At 30.7% G+C, this 18,267-nt stretch overlaps 1 protein-coding gene across 1 annotated transcript; it reads left to right on the forward strand.

Annotated features, from left to right (window-relative positions):
- The first annotated feature begins 237 nt into the window (after nt 1-237).
- LOC142606892 (putative pectinesterase/pectinesterase inhibitor 13) lies at nt 238-3,271 on the forward strand. The gene is made up of 2 exons (XM_075778260.1): nt 238-1,920; nt 2,231-3,271. The coding sequence occupies exons 1-2, from the start codon at nt 993-995 to the stop codon at nt 2,923-2,925; spliced, it is 1,623 nt and encodes a 540-aa protein (XP_075634375.1). The 5' UTR covers nt 238-992; the 3' UTR covers nt 2,926-3,271.
- The last annotated feature ends 14,996 nt before the right edge of the window (nt 3,272-18,267 follow it).

Genomic DNA, 18,267 nt, shown 5'->3' on the forward strand with positions numbered 1-18,267 from the left:
TTTTAATTTTTAATTTAACCAAGTTTTTCAACAGTTATGAATCCAAAAAATAATAATAATAATAATAAATAAGGAGAATACTTTTCAAAAAAATGTTGTAATAAACTATTATTATACTATTTTGAACTTGGGCCCATTAGTGGAGTTTTTTTTTCACAAAAAATTAGTCATTTTGAGATTTCAAAACAAAATTATGACTATCACATTGTACCAACTAACCAAACCATACCAACTAACTAGCCCCTAGTTCATCCTTGGGCTTTTAAATCCAAACTCCAAGGTCATGTGTTGAAAGTTTGGAATTTTTATCATCTTCTTTAGAGAATATCATTTGTTATCTTGTTTAGAGAATATTTAGAACTACAACCTTTTGTGCCAAGAATTTTGAGCTATAAATTCCTAATTACTAAATATTCTCTACATTTAGAACAACAAAACTGCTGGACTTCTAGTGAGTACGTTTAGTTGATATAGTGACTCGGCTATTGCCTATTCATAGCAAAATTGATTCTGAAAAAAGGGTTTTGCTAACAAGAGTTTCTTGTTAAGGAGGTTTAAAACGAGTGTCACTTGGTTAGGAAGTAAAAAAAAACTACTAAACAAATATCCTTAAAAAGCCAACCAAGCTGCATTATAAAATTTAATCTTAACAAATACCTTACAAACTCACAATACATTGAGCAAGTGACAGTGTGACACGGCTATTGCCCATTCATATACCAAATTTGATTCTTAAAAATAGCCAAATAGTTGTGACAAACTGGCACAAAAATCTTCAGTACACAACTACATACTGTTAGAGATAGAGATGATTTTGGTTGCTTTTGTGAGGCCTTAAACTCATTTGTGCTACTTTCCTAACCTCCATATCATGCATACAAAAAGCTGTATCATTATCACCATATGTTTGAATCATCATAAGAGAGAAAATTAAAAATTTAGAAAGAAAAAAAGAACCACATAGATAGAAGTTTTTTTTTGTGTTATTGATAATGTCACGGTTAGATGAAGAAGTAAAGCAAGATGAAATGCTTGGAAACATGATTGTATTGGGTGTTTCTCTCGTAATAATTGCTGCAGTTGTGATTGCAGTTATTGCTGGGGTAGATAACCCCAAAGAAGCCACCTCGTTATCAAACAAAAATATTACCCTTGCTGCCCTGTGCAATGAGACTGATTACAAGGAATCTTGTATATCTAGCCTAGAATCCGTAGGTAACCAAACTGAAGTACTAATCTATTTCAAAGGTGCTGTCAATGCTACCATTTATGAAATGGAAGATGTGGTAAAAATTGCCAGACAAGTTGACATTGCGCTCAAACAAGAAAAGATGGCACTTGAAGATTGTATTGAGCTAGTGGAGCTGTGTATTGATGAACTCAAATTTGTAGTGACAATGGTAAATGCTACACCAAGTTTGTTCTTTAATGATTCATCTGATGCTAGGACGAGCTTGAGTGCTGTACTCTCGTACCAAAGGGCATGTATTGAAGGAATGCAAGAGTCTTCTTCCACATTTGATATGGAAAGAGCTTTGCAAAAGTCCACTGAGCTTACAAGCAATTCTTTGGCTATAGTTCATGCCTTTTCTGTCAATGATGACAAAGGAGCAGAATCTTCAGGCATGAGTCGAAAGCTTATCTCAAATCATTCTTTTGATATTAAGATTGCTCAGGCGCCTGATGCAGTTGTGGCTAAAGATGGAAGTGGGAAATATAAAAGCATCAATGATGCTATCAATGCATACCCCGATGGGCACAATGGAAGATATCTTATCTATGTAAAATCTGGAACATACAGAGAGAATGTTATTATCCCCAAGAATAAGACCAAGATATTCATGTATGGTGATGGGATGAATAATACTATTATCACCGGAGTTGCTGTGAATGGAACTACCTATCGAAATGCGGCTTTATGTGAGTTCCTCAGCCTCTATCCTATTCTTAATGTTAAACAAGAAGTTCACTGTTTTGATATTAACAAAAAAATGACAACATTGAAACAATGATGAATTGTGTGTGCGTGTGTAACCAATTTATCAATACGAAAATTTGGACCCCAAACAAAAATTCTTGGCTCTGCTTCTAGCACTTAGTCCTATAATTATCAATGAAAGTGAGTTTGGATAAAAATAGAACATCTTTCTACAGTTAAACCAATATGTAAACTCCAATTCTGTTTCTCATTGTTTATCAACTTTTGCTAAATTTCCCTCTCTCATTGCAGCGGCGATTGGCAATGGATTTATATGCAAGGATATTGGCATAATTGTGGATACAAGTAGACGAAGTCTCTTAGCGGCTGTTAAAGTCCAGTCTGATAATGCAGCCTTCTTCAACTGCAGAATAAATGCTACCAAATTAAGTATATATGCATTAGCCCACCGGCAGTTCTTCCGAGATTGTGAAATCTATGGTGACACAAACATCATCAGGGGTGATTCTGCAGTAGTATTTCAGAGCTGCAAAATCATTGTCACAAAGCCTTTTGGATCAAAGGTTACTATAATAGCAGCACAAGCAAGGAGTGATAGGCGTGAAAGCACAGGTTTTGTACTCCATAACTGCAATATTGACGGAGACAAATCTCTCTTCCCTAAAGGGCTAAACAATGTCACTTACTTGGGCATGCCAATGCAGAAATATTCAAGAATAATTGTAATGGAATCAATTCTCGGGGATTTAATTACTCCAGAGGGATGGTTTAACAATAATGAAACCTATGGAATTGAAACTGTGACCTTTGTTGAGTATGGTAACAAGGGGATTGGAGCTCAAACCAATAAGAGAGTCAAATGGCCAGGTTACAATATCACCTACAACAAAAATGATGTACTACGTTACACGGTTGGTCGATTCATTCAAGCACAAAAATGGTTGCCAGCCACTGGAGTCACCTTTCAGGCTGGGCTTTTTTCTTGAAGATAGAAAGAAACATTTAGGTGTAGGGCATACTCAACAACGAGAACATGTAATTCCTTTATCTTCTGCCAAAAAAAAAAAAAAAAGTGATTAAAAAATGGAGAGAGCTGTCAATGTTATTTTGTTCAGGTCTAGACAGTCACTTAACTTTGGGCAGCCAACCTGAAAGCTATTTGCAATCCAAAGGTGAAGGCAATTTGTAATTATAACATAGGATTAGAAGAAAGTTTCCTTATGACATATATTGGTAGATAGATTTTGTTTTCCAATGATTGCTGTAGGAAAGACGGGACAAGAAATTTTAATTCAAGTATCTGAGTTTAGAATGTGATCATCAATTTGGTTTTCAGGTCTTCCCACGTTTAGTTTCATGCTAAATCTTCTTACCCTTGTTGCAATCTATAGAACCAACTTGTTTCTCAAGATACCTATTGGTAATCTACTTCTATAGACTAAAGGTTGTGTGGCTTATAGGTCTTGTGCATGAATGTATCCTTTGAGCTTGCTATCATCTAGATGTATTAATCCATGAATGTTGTTAACTTGTTTGTGTTTAAGCCTAAGGAAGAAATTAGTGTTGTCTGTAGTCTTAAAGCTTTTGAGAAGCAACTGGAATTTAAATCATTTCACATTCACTTTTATTTTTTAAAATGTGGACATTTTTTTTTTTGGTTTTTTAAAATATGTACATTCTTGCGTTAATTGTGGATATTTGTATCAAGTAGAGGATTTAAACGAGTATAAGATGATATTTTTCCAAAAAACAATTAGTATTATAGGGCAAACACTATTATTTAAAATTGTGAATGTGTTGTCCTATACGCAAGAGTACAAAATAAAGCATGGAACTAACACGTGATCATTTTAAGATACATACCAATCTATTATTCCCTTCAACGCAGAGGATCACCATATGCAATCTAAAGATTCTAAACCCCAATTAAAATCCTATTGTATTTAATCAAAAACAAAGACACGCTCACAAAGTTAAAGGCAAATTCCTTTTTTTTTTTTAAACAAATTAAAGGCACTTTCGAGCCATATTCGTTAATTGGGTTTGTCACAGCTAACATCATTTTTTCTTTTTTAATAGTAGCGTACGACCATTAAATTTCATAAACGCATGCCTGTTATGATTGTACCAGTCCCATGTGCCATGTGGTGTAATCCATTGAGTGTAAAAATTTTCTACTGATTTTATTGCAATGTCCCCAACTAAAAATCGTCGACTATAATTGAGATCAAGAGCAAACCTTATGCAATTCTTCTGTTCACTTTCACAAATTTTTTTCATTTTAAATTTTTTTAACTTTCACATTTTACTTTTTTTAATCAATGGCTAGAATTGAAAGTTACTTTTCTTAATTCTTAATCTAAACAATTGTGAGAGGAATTGCTTCAAGTACAATAGCCTCATGATTACAATCTGTCTATTGATTAATTTGAGGAATTGAGATCTAGTGCAATTGCAATTGCACCATGCAATTACCCCTCTCTTCTTTTACAAAATTTTTATCACATCCACTTTTTAATAATTTTTTAATTTATTTTATTCAATGGTTGAGATTGAAAATTACTTTACTAACTTTCAATCTCAACCTCCAATAGCAACTGTTGAGACAATCACTGCAAAAACACCACCACATATGAAGGAAAAAACTTAGGTGCTCCGAGAGTAATGTTCTCTCCTCTCACATGAGGGGTGAGTCTCACGCGTGGGTCCTATCATGGGGCTCACCCCTCATGTGAGAGGAGGGAGCATTGCTCTCAGAGCATGTAAGAATAATCCGCATGTGAAAATTCTTCTCGGTGGCATAAATTATTAAATTAACATTTATTTGAGTATCAATCGTCCGAGAATCAATCACATCATATTTACACATCACTAAAATTATGACAATCACATCATATTTACACCACTAAAATTATGAAGTCCGCCCTTTTAAAAAAACTTTTCGGTAGTAGCTATTGTTTTGCCTATTCTTTACCGGTCGACTATTAAAAATCCAAACTTATTTATTTAATTTTTAGTTCAAACACGAGTTGAGCTTATCATTTAATAAAATTATATGTTTAAGCTTAGTCTGTTTACATGTTGAACAAGCTCAAACTTGTTCATGAGCTATTTAATTAACTTATTATTTTCCTATTTATAATAAAACCAAGACTAAAATATTTCACTCCTTCACAAATTTATGAATTTTTACTATAAATGGATTGTTTATGTTATGACTAAATTACAAATAATTATTGAACATCATATGAACTAATTTACAAACTTATACAACTTGATTTCAAGTCTATGTAAATATATTTATATATATATATATATATATAGTTAATTCGAGCTCTCATGTTCATGAGCTTTTTCACAAACACATTATTATATTTGAGCTTGATTCCTTTAATAATCGAACCAAAAGTTAGGCTTGAGCTTGACTTGTTTACTAAACAAACAATCATAAACAAGTTTTTTCTCAAGGCGAGCTTGAGCTAATTATAAACAGTTTAATTCATTCACAACCCTAGATGGATTAGTCATGCTCAAAGATGCATAAATAGATGCTAAACAAGTGATAAGGGTTATTACTTCAAAAAAAAAAAATTGTAATGCAAACAGCTAACTCAAAATATTGTGATGAATTACAGGACTATAGTCCAAGCTCTTTCAGAGTATAAACCGGAACTCAACTTTAGAGAAACTAAGGGGGTGTTTGGTACATGCACTTAAAAATTAAAAATTGTTATTTGAAAACATGTGTAGAAATACGTGTGGGTGAAAAAGTATGTGAAAAAATGCGTAATGTTGTTTAAAAATTGAAAATTGTTGTTTGAGATGGTGTACCAAACTCCGCTTAATAATAACAATGACAGCCTACCAAAAAGAGGGTGTCATTAAGATGTGCCTTTTTTAATTTTAATTCCCATCCGAAGTTGCTTTTGTATTTTTTGGAATAATTCAATAGCTTTTTTATAATTCAAAAGTTTGGTGTGGGGGATTTAGGTTGGGTTTAGATTGCGTCTCTGTCAGTGGGTCTCGTGCACTGTTCACGAGACTCACAAGTTGTTTAATTCAGCAAAACTTTCATTAAAACAAAGTCTTATAGCACTATTTATACATTTAAAAATCATTTTACTATAATGTTTTCAGTTTTCAATTTTTAGTAATAAGTGGTATCCAAACAAACCCTTAAGCTTTAAACATTTTTGTTGGAAACTCTAGCAAGTATTAATTAAGCTTTAAGGTTCTAGATAGCATTTACGTTTGTGTCAAAGATGGTGGCAAGTTCAAAATCCACCCTAATGAGCCAATTCAAAATGACCAAGGAAAAAAAATGGAGGAAGGTGAAGACAGAACACTCAAATTTCCCAAAAGATTCAAAGGAAAGTTCATCCCGGAGCCAATTGGCTGATCTGAAGGATCCACTCCATTATAAAAAGGAAGTGCATATTGAGAAAGCACCATAACAAATATAAAGGCAAGCCGGCAAGAAAAAGAATAAAAGAAAGAAACTGAATTAATTGAGATTTCGTAATTGTTGGAAATAATTGAGAATCTCTCTCTCTCTGAGAGAACTGGCACCAATTTATTTACATTTTTACTGAGTGAGAAAGTTTGAATTTTCACGATTAATAATTTATTATGTCAATTATTGTCATGTTTTATTTTATATTGATACGAAGGAATTTCAACTTATGTAATCCGTTTTATAATTATTATTCTTTATCATTAGACCAAAAATCCAATTGGTTTAATTAAAGTTTAAATCTCAAGTCTCTTATTCGATTACAAGAGGTTTTATTTTTTTCTTTTTTGAAAGAGCGTTTTAACTTATAACGTTCGCTCCTGATGATAGTTTTTTATCATTAGACCAAGACACGGATCAATTTTTGGTGTAGGCAGAAATTGAACCCCAGATCTCTTATTCAACCATAAAAAACTTTATCAGTTGAGTTCATTGAAAACCATGAGATTTTATTAATTAAACTAACTAAAATCTACATTGTTACCTCTTAAAAAAGTGAATTTTTTTGAAAGGGTGTTATTGAGATCAATATCCAATGGGCAGGATTAAAATGAAAAATTTTAAACACAAGGGCTTGTTTGTTTTCCCATCTCAAACGTACATTTTTATATTTTAAACAGCATTACATATATTTTTATATATTTTTTTATTCACACGTATTTCAAAAAATTCTAAAAACCACGTCTCAAACTACTCTATCAAAGACTTTTTTTTTTTTTTTTTTTGAAAGAATCTATTATTTAGCTAGTCAAATGCTTATCTCTATTTTTTTTTTCTTTATCTTTTTTAAAGTAAAGCTCACTGCTCAAAGCCTTTTTGAGAAAGGAATCGCACACAGATTATGACTTTTATTTAATAAAATAAAATTCAAAAAACGATAGCTTTATGCACTAAAGTTGTCCCTGCCAGTATCCACATCCGGAGGACAATCTTGAAAAACGGGCGAGAGATGATTCGTCTTTTCACCAAATCAAAAACAACTGCACCCCTAGAGTTTGGTTGGAATAAAGTATTTACTTTAACTTTTTTTTTTTATATAAGTACTTTAACTTTCCTACACCGTAAAATATAAATATAATCACCTAGTGAATCACAAACAAATTTACTTACTTTTTTAATCTATTTTAAATATATAAAAATTTTACAAAATTAAAAGTTTTTTTTTTTTTTTTTACTGTCATCCATTTTTTTAAAGACTGTAAAAGATTTTTTTTTTTTTTTTTTTTTTGTGCTTGACATTTTATAATTTATATGTCTGTATGTCATTTTAATAGTTCACCGTAAAATACAATCTTCACTAGACCAAAATTATGCAGAATCGCAACCGTTTTGTACGTTGGAATCTCTTTGCGTGCATTTTACTCAAAAATAAAGATAACAAGTCCCTCTTCCACTCCTTAACGTTAACGTTACTGCATCAAAATTTAGGAATTAGGAGGACCACAAGTTTTTTTTTTTTTTTTTTTCTTTTTTGTTTTTTTCACAATTTTACCAAATTTTAATTGGTTAGATTATTATTCATCTTTATCATTATATTAAAACACCAGTAGGCGAAAATTAAATCTCAGATATTTTATTTAATTATAAGATATTTTACTAATTGAATTAACTAGAACCTACTAATGTGTTAAATTATGAATGATAAAGAAAAATTTGTAGATCCAAATGAAAGTAAGCATTAGCATTAGCATCAGAGTGTAAAATTTTCTAAATTGCTATTTTAGCAATACATACATTCAAATTAAGATATACTCGGATGTGTATTGTTGAAAATTTTTAGCAACTATAAATAGTAAGTGTGTATATATACTTAGTGTCCATTTGGCATAATTAATTTTATTAGTTTATTTTACTATTCAATTTATTTTTACTACTATTCATTGATCTAACTTTACTTTTTTGTATTATTCACGGATCTCACTGTATTATTTCAGCTAATTTTACCTTTATCTATAGTACTCTCAATAAAAAATTTTCAGTTTCAGTAAAATAAACGGGTTCCAAAAGGCCCTTAGTGTAGCTAAATGGTAAAAATAATATATTATATGGGTCCGGTTAAGCCATTCATTGTCTAAAATATTTTATTGAGAATTAAAAATTTGAACAAGCTATCAATATTTTTTCAATTTTCAAAAAAAAAATTTCAAAAAATAATTAATTATTGTGTACTTAGGACACACATTAGCAAAATCTATATTATATTATATTATCTTTCTTCCCATAAACAATTATTAAAATTTTATTTCATAACTTTTCTCTCTCTTCACGCTCTCTCCTTTTCAAGTAAATAGTAAATAAAGAATAAAAATATTTAAATAAAGTGATAAAAATAAGCTACGTATATTATAAAATGTTGCATATATTGTTTCCAAAAATAAAAAAGATGCTGCGTATTTTATAAACTAAAATGATATGAATTAAATAATAAATAAAGTAATTTTTTTAGATAGTAAAATAAATCCAAATATAAATGCACACTAACAACAAAAGTTGTGGTCCGTAACACGTAATTACGTGTCTGCTTCCTCCGACACTAAGACATTGAAATGATCGTCCACCAACCACAATTTGTTAATGTACTTTAAAAGGCTTGGAGTGTTTCAAGGGGCACCTTTATTTTCCACGGTGCTCGTGAGTCTTTACTGACATCAACGCGTTTTTGAATTCTACATACCCCCAAGACTTTTTACAACTTTGTTTTACAATGCCCATAATTAAATATATTTTTCAAAATTTTATATACCATTAAAGTCCTTGTTGGAATTAGACTTAAAAGATAGGTTTAAATACTACTTATTTACTTAAAATTAAAAAATTATTATTAAAAATATTATAATAAAATAATTTTTAAAAGTGTAAATAGTATTGTGAAACTTAAATTTATTAAAAAATTTATGAAAAAAGTAAGTTTGGTGGTACGTAAACAGTACCACCGGGACTCACTTAAAAAAGTGAACACGTGAATTGGGCAAAACGTCCAATCTAAATGCAACTTAAGACTTAAGAGTATTTATTTTTTTGAAAAAAAAAAGAGTATTGTTTTTCTATAATTTTATGGTTATTGGGGGAGGTTTAAATTCTTCATATCCCCTTTTAAATACTCTAAAGTGTGAGTTTAAATTATAAGTCTCTTAATTTAATCTAAGTTTTATATCAAAAACAAATTTGCAAAATAAAGCTTATTCTTTTAAGAGTAATAAATCAAAAAAAGTTTATTTATTTAAAAAAACATTAGTTTCAAGTTTTAAACTCTATAATTTTACCATTAAAACAAGCTAAACATTAATAATAAAAAATAAATTTATTAAAGTGTAACGACATCGTATGGGTTTTTAGCCTTTAACAATAAATTTTTCTTATTAATCACATTTGAGGGATCTTCTGGTTTAAACTTTCTTATGTGGAGGTTTAAAAAACCATCCACACATTATATAATTCATTAAATGATTTAAACAGGTCACAAGAATAATCTACCTAAATTATGTGATTAAAAGCATGTAAAGATAGTGTTTTGAGTTGACACATAATAGGTTAATTATAGAAACTTTTTTTTACAAAATGATTTGAGGGAAATTTTGTTCAATGTTATATTAAAAGATGAATATTTTATTTTATTTTTTTATAACAATATTTTATTTGTTGTTGTTTGAAACTGAAGGATTTAATTTGTTAGTTTGAAATTATATGGTATAGTTTATTGCATAACTAATCATAAGGTATAAAATATAATTTATTTAATAAATATATTTTCAATTTTTATGATTTGTTAAAATTTTTGTTTTCTTCTAAAAGAGCATAAATTTTAGGTGGTATAAGGTATAACATCATTTTTATGTTAGATCATCATTTATAATAACATCATTTGTTTACATGTTAATAATAACATATTAGCCTTTGTCACATAAATTTGGGGTGTATTCAAAATTTGTTTTTTAAGATTGATTGATTTTTTTTTTTTTTTTTTTGGAGATAGAGTTTTAGGTTATGATATCTGTTTCAAATAATTGTTTTTTATCAACAAACAAAGATACTAATTTGGTTTGGTGTAAGTAAGGATAAAATCTCAAATTTCTTATTCGACACAATACAGGCGCGCGAGTCCACACTCACTCACATATATATATATAATTTTTTTTTTTTTTTCTTCTACACCTAACGGTCAATGAAAAAAGAGAGTTAAAATAAAACCTTTTTTTTTTTATTTGTGTGGAAAGAAAGAAAGAAAACCCTAGTTCTTCTATATATATCTAGACCCACCAAATGACACTCCAACGCCCATCCTCCAATCCCAACAAGCAATGAGGGAAATGAAAGAGAGGGCTCCGGAGAAAGTTTAAGGAAATGGGTGCGTTGGCAAGAAGATTTTTATTTCTGTAGTCTTGCAATTGCATAATCACCCTCTTTCCTACGCCACCCATTCCTCAAATTTCCCTGAGCTTCTCTCTTTCCACTAAAACTGTCATATGTATACATAGCTAGCCATAGAAACTCCTACATACCCACAGAGTGAGTGGTAAAACAAAAGGCTAGGAATGAGAGTGAGAAGAAACTAAGAGCTAGAGTGAGAGGGAAAGGAAGAGTTGACTATGGAAATTCTAGGGAGTGGAAGGATTGGAAAGACATAACTCTTTGTAAAAACACTTATAAGTTTTGTCTTTCCTAATCCTCCCATTCCATTGGTTTCCTTTCATTGCTCCCTTTCCCTTTACTTTAATTCATGGGGGTCTGTCTAGTAAGTAAGTATATAATTTTTTTTCATCACTTCATTTAACTTTCATTTTGTTGTGATAATCATAAACTTCTTTAGCATATAATTTTCTTTTAGATATCATGGCTGGTAATATTAATTAGATAGTCATAGCATTAGATTAGATATTAATATAGATAATATTTATTTTGTCTTCATCTGATGTTTGTAAAATAGGCTTGAAATTTCAGTCTATGCTGGTCAGTTGAATGGTTTTATTACTATTGTTGTTGTTGTTGTTGTTGATCTGAACACTTGTGGTAGTTCTCAATTCTTAAATTATTCTACTATTTACATAATCATAAATTGTTTTGATAGTTTATCCTCTTCTGCTAGTGGTGAGAAATTGGAGAGACTGTGGGGGCTTTGTGGGATTTAGGTTTTATTTGTGTTGGTTTTAATTGTAAATTTGTAATATAGTAACCTGGTTTGAGTTTCCTGGCTTCCTCTTTACTTTTGTACAAAGTATATATGTGATAGAGAATGGATTAGTTTTTGTTTCTTTTTTTGCTAAAAGATTAGCTATTGTTTTACTTTCTGAAAAAAAGTGATTGACAATTTGTTTTTGCAAAGGAAAAACTGACTGTCAGATTATTATATGAAAATGATTTTATGGCCAAAAAACCAGTAAGGGCTAGACCCATCTCCTGTATATTGTTATTATCAAAAGATTGTTTCAAGTATCAGTGTCTTCAAAATTTGTCACGAGTGATTTTTGACAAATTAAATTGTTAAAAAGGATAAATACAAAACTTTGCTTGCATTTTCAGTTGGAAATTATGACTTCTTTTTATACCATTAAACAGAAAACACAGAAGTACATATAGTTAGTGTTTACATCATGAAGCATGGGAGACCAAAAGTGATGGATTCGCATCTTATTAGTGGCTTGATCAGCTAAATAACAAACTTGACCAAGGACCAAGTTAGATACAAATATCAGCCTATATAAAAGTTCACTCTGTTGCAAGAACAGGAGGTCTGAAACCAGAGTCTGTTCCTTGAGGAGCCCTTCCACAAGAATGAATTTATTTTTACCCATATGCAAGTTTTTCAAGTATGACTTGAATCCTGATGCCATTTTGCTTTCAAACTCAGAAGGATGAATATTTTCCTACCCATATGCAAGTTTTTCAATTGTTCGTCTGTTTTTTTCCCCCAAAGAAAAGCTGTGAACCAAAGTCATGTGACTTGGAAAAGACAAAAGTCACGTGAACTGCTAACAGTAAAAATTTATTAGCCCAATTGGATGGTAAGTGAAAAACAGTAAAATTCCTTAACTAGTCCCCTGATTTTAAACAATAATAGTACTCTCATAAATGGAAAAAATAATTAATCAAAGTTGTGTCAGATTTCATATCACATATGATCAGACCCGTTTAACATTTTCCTATTTGTTTTAAGTGAGTCGGGGTCCACCTGACCTGCCCTGCTTCGTGCTTATCTGTTTCTCAAGTGCAAGTTCCTATGCAATATCTTACTTCTCAATCAGATGTCGCTTTGTGGGTCAAACTGCTCATCAACTGTGGCCCCAATATCCAAATTATGAGAGAGAGAGAGAGAGAGAGAGAGGTTGTGAGTTGAGACTTGAGAGATAGGGGAAAGAAATAGAGCTGGAGGAAATTTATGGATATGGGTGGGTTGGTGAGGAAATTTATTGCATTTCCTTACCAATTCCACCCATTCCATTCATTTCCTTTGGTTATTTTCTTTCACCTCTACTCTCCCATCTGTGTATCACTTTGTTTAGTAAATCAGAAGTACTATTTTTTGTTCCTTCTATCCAATGATTTCAATTCTGAAATTTCTTTTCATTCTCCTTTGCCATGTGTAATTATTCATTTTATGCTTCTCAATTTTTTATGGTTACTTTTGTTAATGGGTGCCATCACCGTTCCTTTAAGGAGGATTATATTGGACTTTGGAAAGCAACAAAAACACCAATAAAAACAAAGGCCTGTTAACAGTGCATTCGGGTATTTATTAATGGTTCATTTTGAAAAAAAAAAATGATATCACTGTAATAAAAAATGGAAAAAAAATTGCCAAAAAATATTTAATTGTTTTTTTATCTATAAAATTTTTATAAAATGTTTCATTATCAAATACCCTTAATCATCCGTTAGCCAAACCCATTAAGAAAGAGGGGAAAAAATATTACTATAATCGATTCATGTGTGACTGCACCCATAAATTTAATTGATTACAATTATGGTTGTTTGACCCAGGATGAAGATTAGAATGACTTATTTGAGGTTGTAAATTGTAATATTGGTAATCGAAAAAAGAGGAAATAATGAAATATTGGTTTGAACAAAACGTTACTTATAATAATTCTTTGAAGGTTGTTACAATTGCACCTGAGTGCAGAGTTAGAATTATGGAATGGGAAGGTTGCAAATGAAATTAGGATTGCCGGATGCAAATAAGAAGGAACACTTTTATGTATTGGGAATGATAAGAAAGGAGAGTTTGAAAATTCCATATTGTCTTCAAAATTATAGGAGCATATTTTTCTTTTGGAGGATCTTCCATACCTTGCAAGTCACTCTAGTCTTCACATTCACCCTAAGATGAGTCTTCATCTTCGCTCACTTTTGAGATATATACTACTACAATTTGAATTATAAAATTCTAATGTGTAAGTTTAAATTATAAGACTCTTCATTCTCAAAAAAAAATTATGAGACTCGTAATTTAGAGTCTTTTAGTTGAATATTTAAATAAATGAAGTTTATTTATGATATAGACATTGCTCAAACTTATTTAAGAAAAAGGAGGAAAGAAAATTTTCTTGGAAATGATTTGTCGAAATTCTGAAAAAAAAAAAAAAGGGGTATGAGAAAGGAAAGAGAAATGATGTAACGAGAGAGACAGATGAATTTCGGTAACTACATCACCAAAATTTCTACCCAAAATACAAGTTGCCTAAAATAGAGGAGTGCCCAAGAGGAAATTAGGAATTGTGGCATTAGAAATAGAGGAGTGCCCAAAATAGGAATTGTTGCAATTGCACTTGAGTCCAGAGTTACACTTACGGAATGGGAAGGTTACAAATGAAATTGGGATTGCTGATTGCAAATAAGAAGGAACTTTTTTTTATTGGGAATGATAAGAAAGGAGGGTTGGAAAATTCCATATTGTCTTCAAAATCATAGGAGCATATTTTCCTTTTGGAGGAATCTTCCATACCTTGCAAGTCACTCTAGTCTTCACATTCACCCTAAGATGAGTTTTCATCTTCACTCACTTCTGAGATATATACTACTACAATTTGAATTATAAAACTCTAAAGTATAAGTTTAAACTATAAGACTCTTCATTCTCAAAAAAAAAAAATTAAAAGACTCATAATTTAAAGTCTTTTAGTTTAATACTACAAAAAAATAAAGTTTATTTATGATATGGACACTGTTCAAACTTATTTAAGAAAATGAGAAAAGAATAATTTTTTGGCAATAGTGTTGTTGAAATTGTGAGAAAAAGTATGAGATAAGAAAGAGAAATGATGTGACGGGAGAGAGAAAGAGAGATGAATTTTGGTAACTACATCATCGAAACTCCTACCCAAAATACAAGCTGCCCAAAATAGAGGAGTGCATTAGGAAATTAGGAATTGTGGCATTGTAGTTGCGAAAATTGTAGGGGAGAGAGAAAAAAAAATTAGAGAAATGCTATGTCTACAACATTTTCACAATAAATCTTAACGATCTGTTTGTTTCAATAGAAAACCTTGTGTAAAGATAGTTTTCCTTATTTTCTAGTATTTGGTAACACAAAACAAGATGAGTTAAAGAAAAATTATTTTTGGTCAACATAAAAAGTATGGCTTATTTTTAGAGATTGTTTTCCAATAAATTTGTTTGGAAAACAACTCTATCTCACAGCAAACTAAATATGAGAAGTTAGAAGTTTGTTTTTCAACTCATTTAAAGTTACTACCAAACATTGAAAAATGAGATAGTTTTATAGAAAATGCTTCTTGAAAAATGACTCATTTTCTAGAAAACATCCTTGTTGAAACAAACAGAGCGTAAATGAATGGTTGTTATAGGTTGTTACGAATATATAAAAAAGTAATTTAACAATTATTGAGAAGCGCTACGTCCATAACATTTTCACAACAAATCATAGGTGGTAAGTTGTTATTAGTTTTAATTTGAATCTACAACTTAAATTACTTTTTCGTCCTCCCATAACAACCAATAACAACTCACTACTTAGAATTTGTTATAAAAATATTGTGAATATAGCACTTCTCTATTTATATAGGTTCTTGTATGGGTAAAAATTGTCAGAACACGCATTTGGGTCTTTGGCCTGATTTGGCGGTGTGAGCTTGTTCGAGTAGAGCCTTTGAGGCCCACAAGCCAGCTCTTACTAGAAAGGTTGATGAGCTTGTCCGAGGAGTGACATCTCCTCGGCTGAGTCAAAGGAAGATTGTATGACACGTCATAATATTTGGGAAGAGAATTCTGGAAAGCTTGTTGGGTAAAGATGTGTTTCACACGGTTATAGAGAGGGAGAACGTATGAGAAATATTAAGGGAAAAGGCTGCTACCACCGCATTAAAGACCCTGCACCTACCTCCCTGGCCACATTAATGGGGAAATGACCTCTGAATAGTAAATGTTCAGCCTTCCAGCTATTGTTTGAAGACTTCCATAAAGTGGTGGATGGGACAAGTATCTAATTAGGTGATCTGTGCTACACGTGGAAGATAAAAGGCAGGAAAAAATGGATATAAGAAAGGAAAGAGGCATTAGGAATGGGGGGGGGGGGAAAGGAAGATATAGAGAGAGCACTGTACATATTACTTTCAGTCTTAATCTTTTATTTAAAGAAAGAAAGACAATACAAGTGATCCTCGGCTTACGTCCGATGAGAGTTTTTCTTATTTTCATCCATTGGTTGCTTAGGTAGTGGCGATCTAGCCCACCTATCTGTTGTCCAATATCTGTAAAGCTTAGGTTTCAAGCCCACGCTCTACAAATTTTATTGTATAAGGCTCTTTGGGCCTGAGCCCATCACTCATTTGGGTCCGGCTACAAATTGTGCACTTACAGTTCTAATTTGAAAACTCGTCATTTATGATTTGTTATGAAAATGTTGTGGACGTAGTATTTCTCTAATTTTTTTTCTCTCTCCCCTACAATTTCAACAACTCCATTGCTTTAATTCTTTTTTTTTTTTTCTCTCCTTTCTCTTACAATTTCGGCAACTCCAATGCCACAATTCTTATTTTCCTCTCTATCACTCCTATTTTGGGCACTTATTTGGCAGGAATTTCGGGGATGTAGTTACTGAAATTCATTTTTCTCTCTCTTCCTGTCACATCATTTCTCTATTCTCTCTAATACTTTCTCAAAATTTTCTCTCCTCATTTTCTAAAATAAGTTTGTACAGTACTCATATTACACATAAACTCTATCTTTTGCAATATTAAGCCAAAAAGACTCCTTAATTTAATCAGAGTATATTATATAAAAAACAAATTTGAAAAATTAAAGCTAATGCTTTTAAAAGTAATAAATAAATAAAAATTTATTTTTTAAAAAAGTAGTTTAAAGTTTTAAACTCTATAATTTTACAAGTAAAAAAAAAACACTAATATTTTTTTTTTTTTAAATCAACTTAATTAAGCGTAACGATATTGTATTATTGTTTAGCCTTTAACCATAAAGTTTTCATTTAAGTCACATTTGAGGAAATTTTATGTTTGAACTTTATTATGTGGAGGTTAAAAAAATCATTCAAGCATGATTTAATTCATTAAAAGATTTAAACAAATCACTTGAATAGTCTAATAATTAACGTAATTAAAAGCTCGTAAAGATAGTATTTTGAGTTGACACGTAATGGGTTAATTAAAGAAACTTTTTTTTTTTCAAAATGATTCGATGAAAAATTTTGTTTGAATGTTATATTGAAAGATGAATATTTTATTTGTTGTTGTTTGAAATTGAAGGATTTAATTTGTTAGTTTGAAATTATATGGTTTGGTTTATTGCACATCTAAATCATAAGTTATAAAATATAATTTCTTTAATATTTTTTTTTCAATTTTTATGATTTGTTAAAAGTTTCGTTTTCTTCTAAAAAAGCATAAATTTTAGATGGTATAAGGTATAACATCATTTTCATGTTAGATCATCATTTATAATAACATCATTTGCTTACATGTTAACAGTAACATATTAGTCTTTTCACATAGATTTGGGGTGTATTCAAAATCTTTTTTTTCTTAAGATTGAATTTGGATACTTAACAAGGTTGAGTCCCTTTTGAGCGCGTGCAAACACACAAACATATATATATATATATATATATATATATATATATATATATATATATATATATATATTATCTTCTATTTTATATGTAATCATATTCACATATTCAATTTATTTATTTATCTAATCAACTTAATCTTTTGTTTATTTATCTTCTACACCTAACAGTCAACGTGAAAAAAAAGTTGAAAAGAAAAACCTTAGCTCTATATATACATATCTAGACACACCAATTACACTCCAACAACAACCCATTCTCCAAGATGTCAAGAGGGAAAGGAAAGGGAAGGCTCGGAGAAAGTTTATGGAATGGGTGCGTTGGCAAGAAGATTACATTATATATTTTGCAGTCTTGCAATTGCAAAATCACCCTCTTTCCTATGCCACCCATTCCTCAAATTTCCTCGAGCTTCTCTCTTTCCATTAACACTCTCATAGTCATATATATACATAGCTAGCCTCAAAAACTCCTACATAGCCACAAAATGAGTGGTAAAACAAAAGGATAGGAATGAGTGTGAGAAAGTAAGATCTAGAGTGAGAGAGAAAGGAAGAGTGGACTATGGAAATTCTAGGGAGTGGAAGGATTGGAAAGACAACTTTTTGCAAAAACTTTTTTATTAGTTTGTCTTTCCTAATCCTCCCATTCCATTGGTTTCCTTTCATTCCTCCCTTTCCCTTTACTTTAATTCATGGGGGTCTGTCTAGTAAGTAAATACTTATAAACTTGATTTAACTTTCATTTTGTTGTGATAATCATAAACTTCTTTAGCAT

The sequence above is a fragment of the Castanea sativa genome, chromosome 8 (genome assembly GCF_040712315.1).
Source record: "Castanea sativa cultivar Marrone di Chiusa Pesio chromosome 8, ASM4071231v1".
In the NCBI taxonomy this organism is placed as follows: domain Eukaryota; kingdom Viridiplantae; phylum Streptophyta; class Magnoliopsida; order Fagales; family Fagaceae; genus Castanea; species Castanea sativa.

Excerpts from the sequence above, each read along its gene's own strand:
- LOC142606892 (XM_075778260.1), top strand. The coding sequence starts at position 993 with ATGTCACGGTTAGATGAAGAAGTAAAGCAAGATGAAATGCTTGGAAAC. Across the intron at positions 1,921-2,230 it reads CTATCGAAATGCGGCTTTAT|CGGCGATTGGCAATGGATTT; the intron begins GTGAGTTCCTCA and ends CTCTCATTGCAG.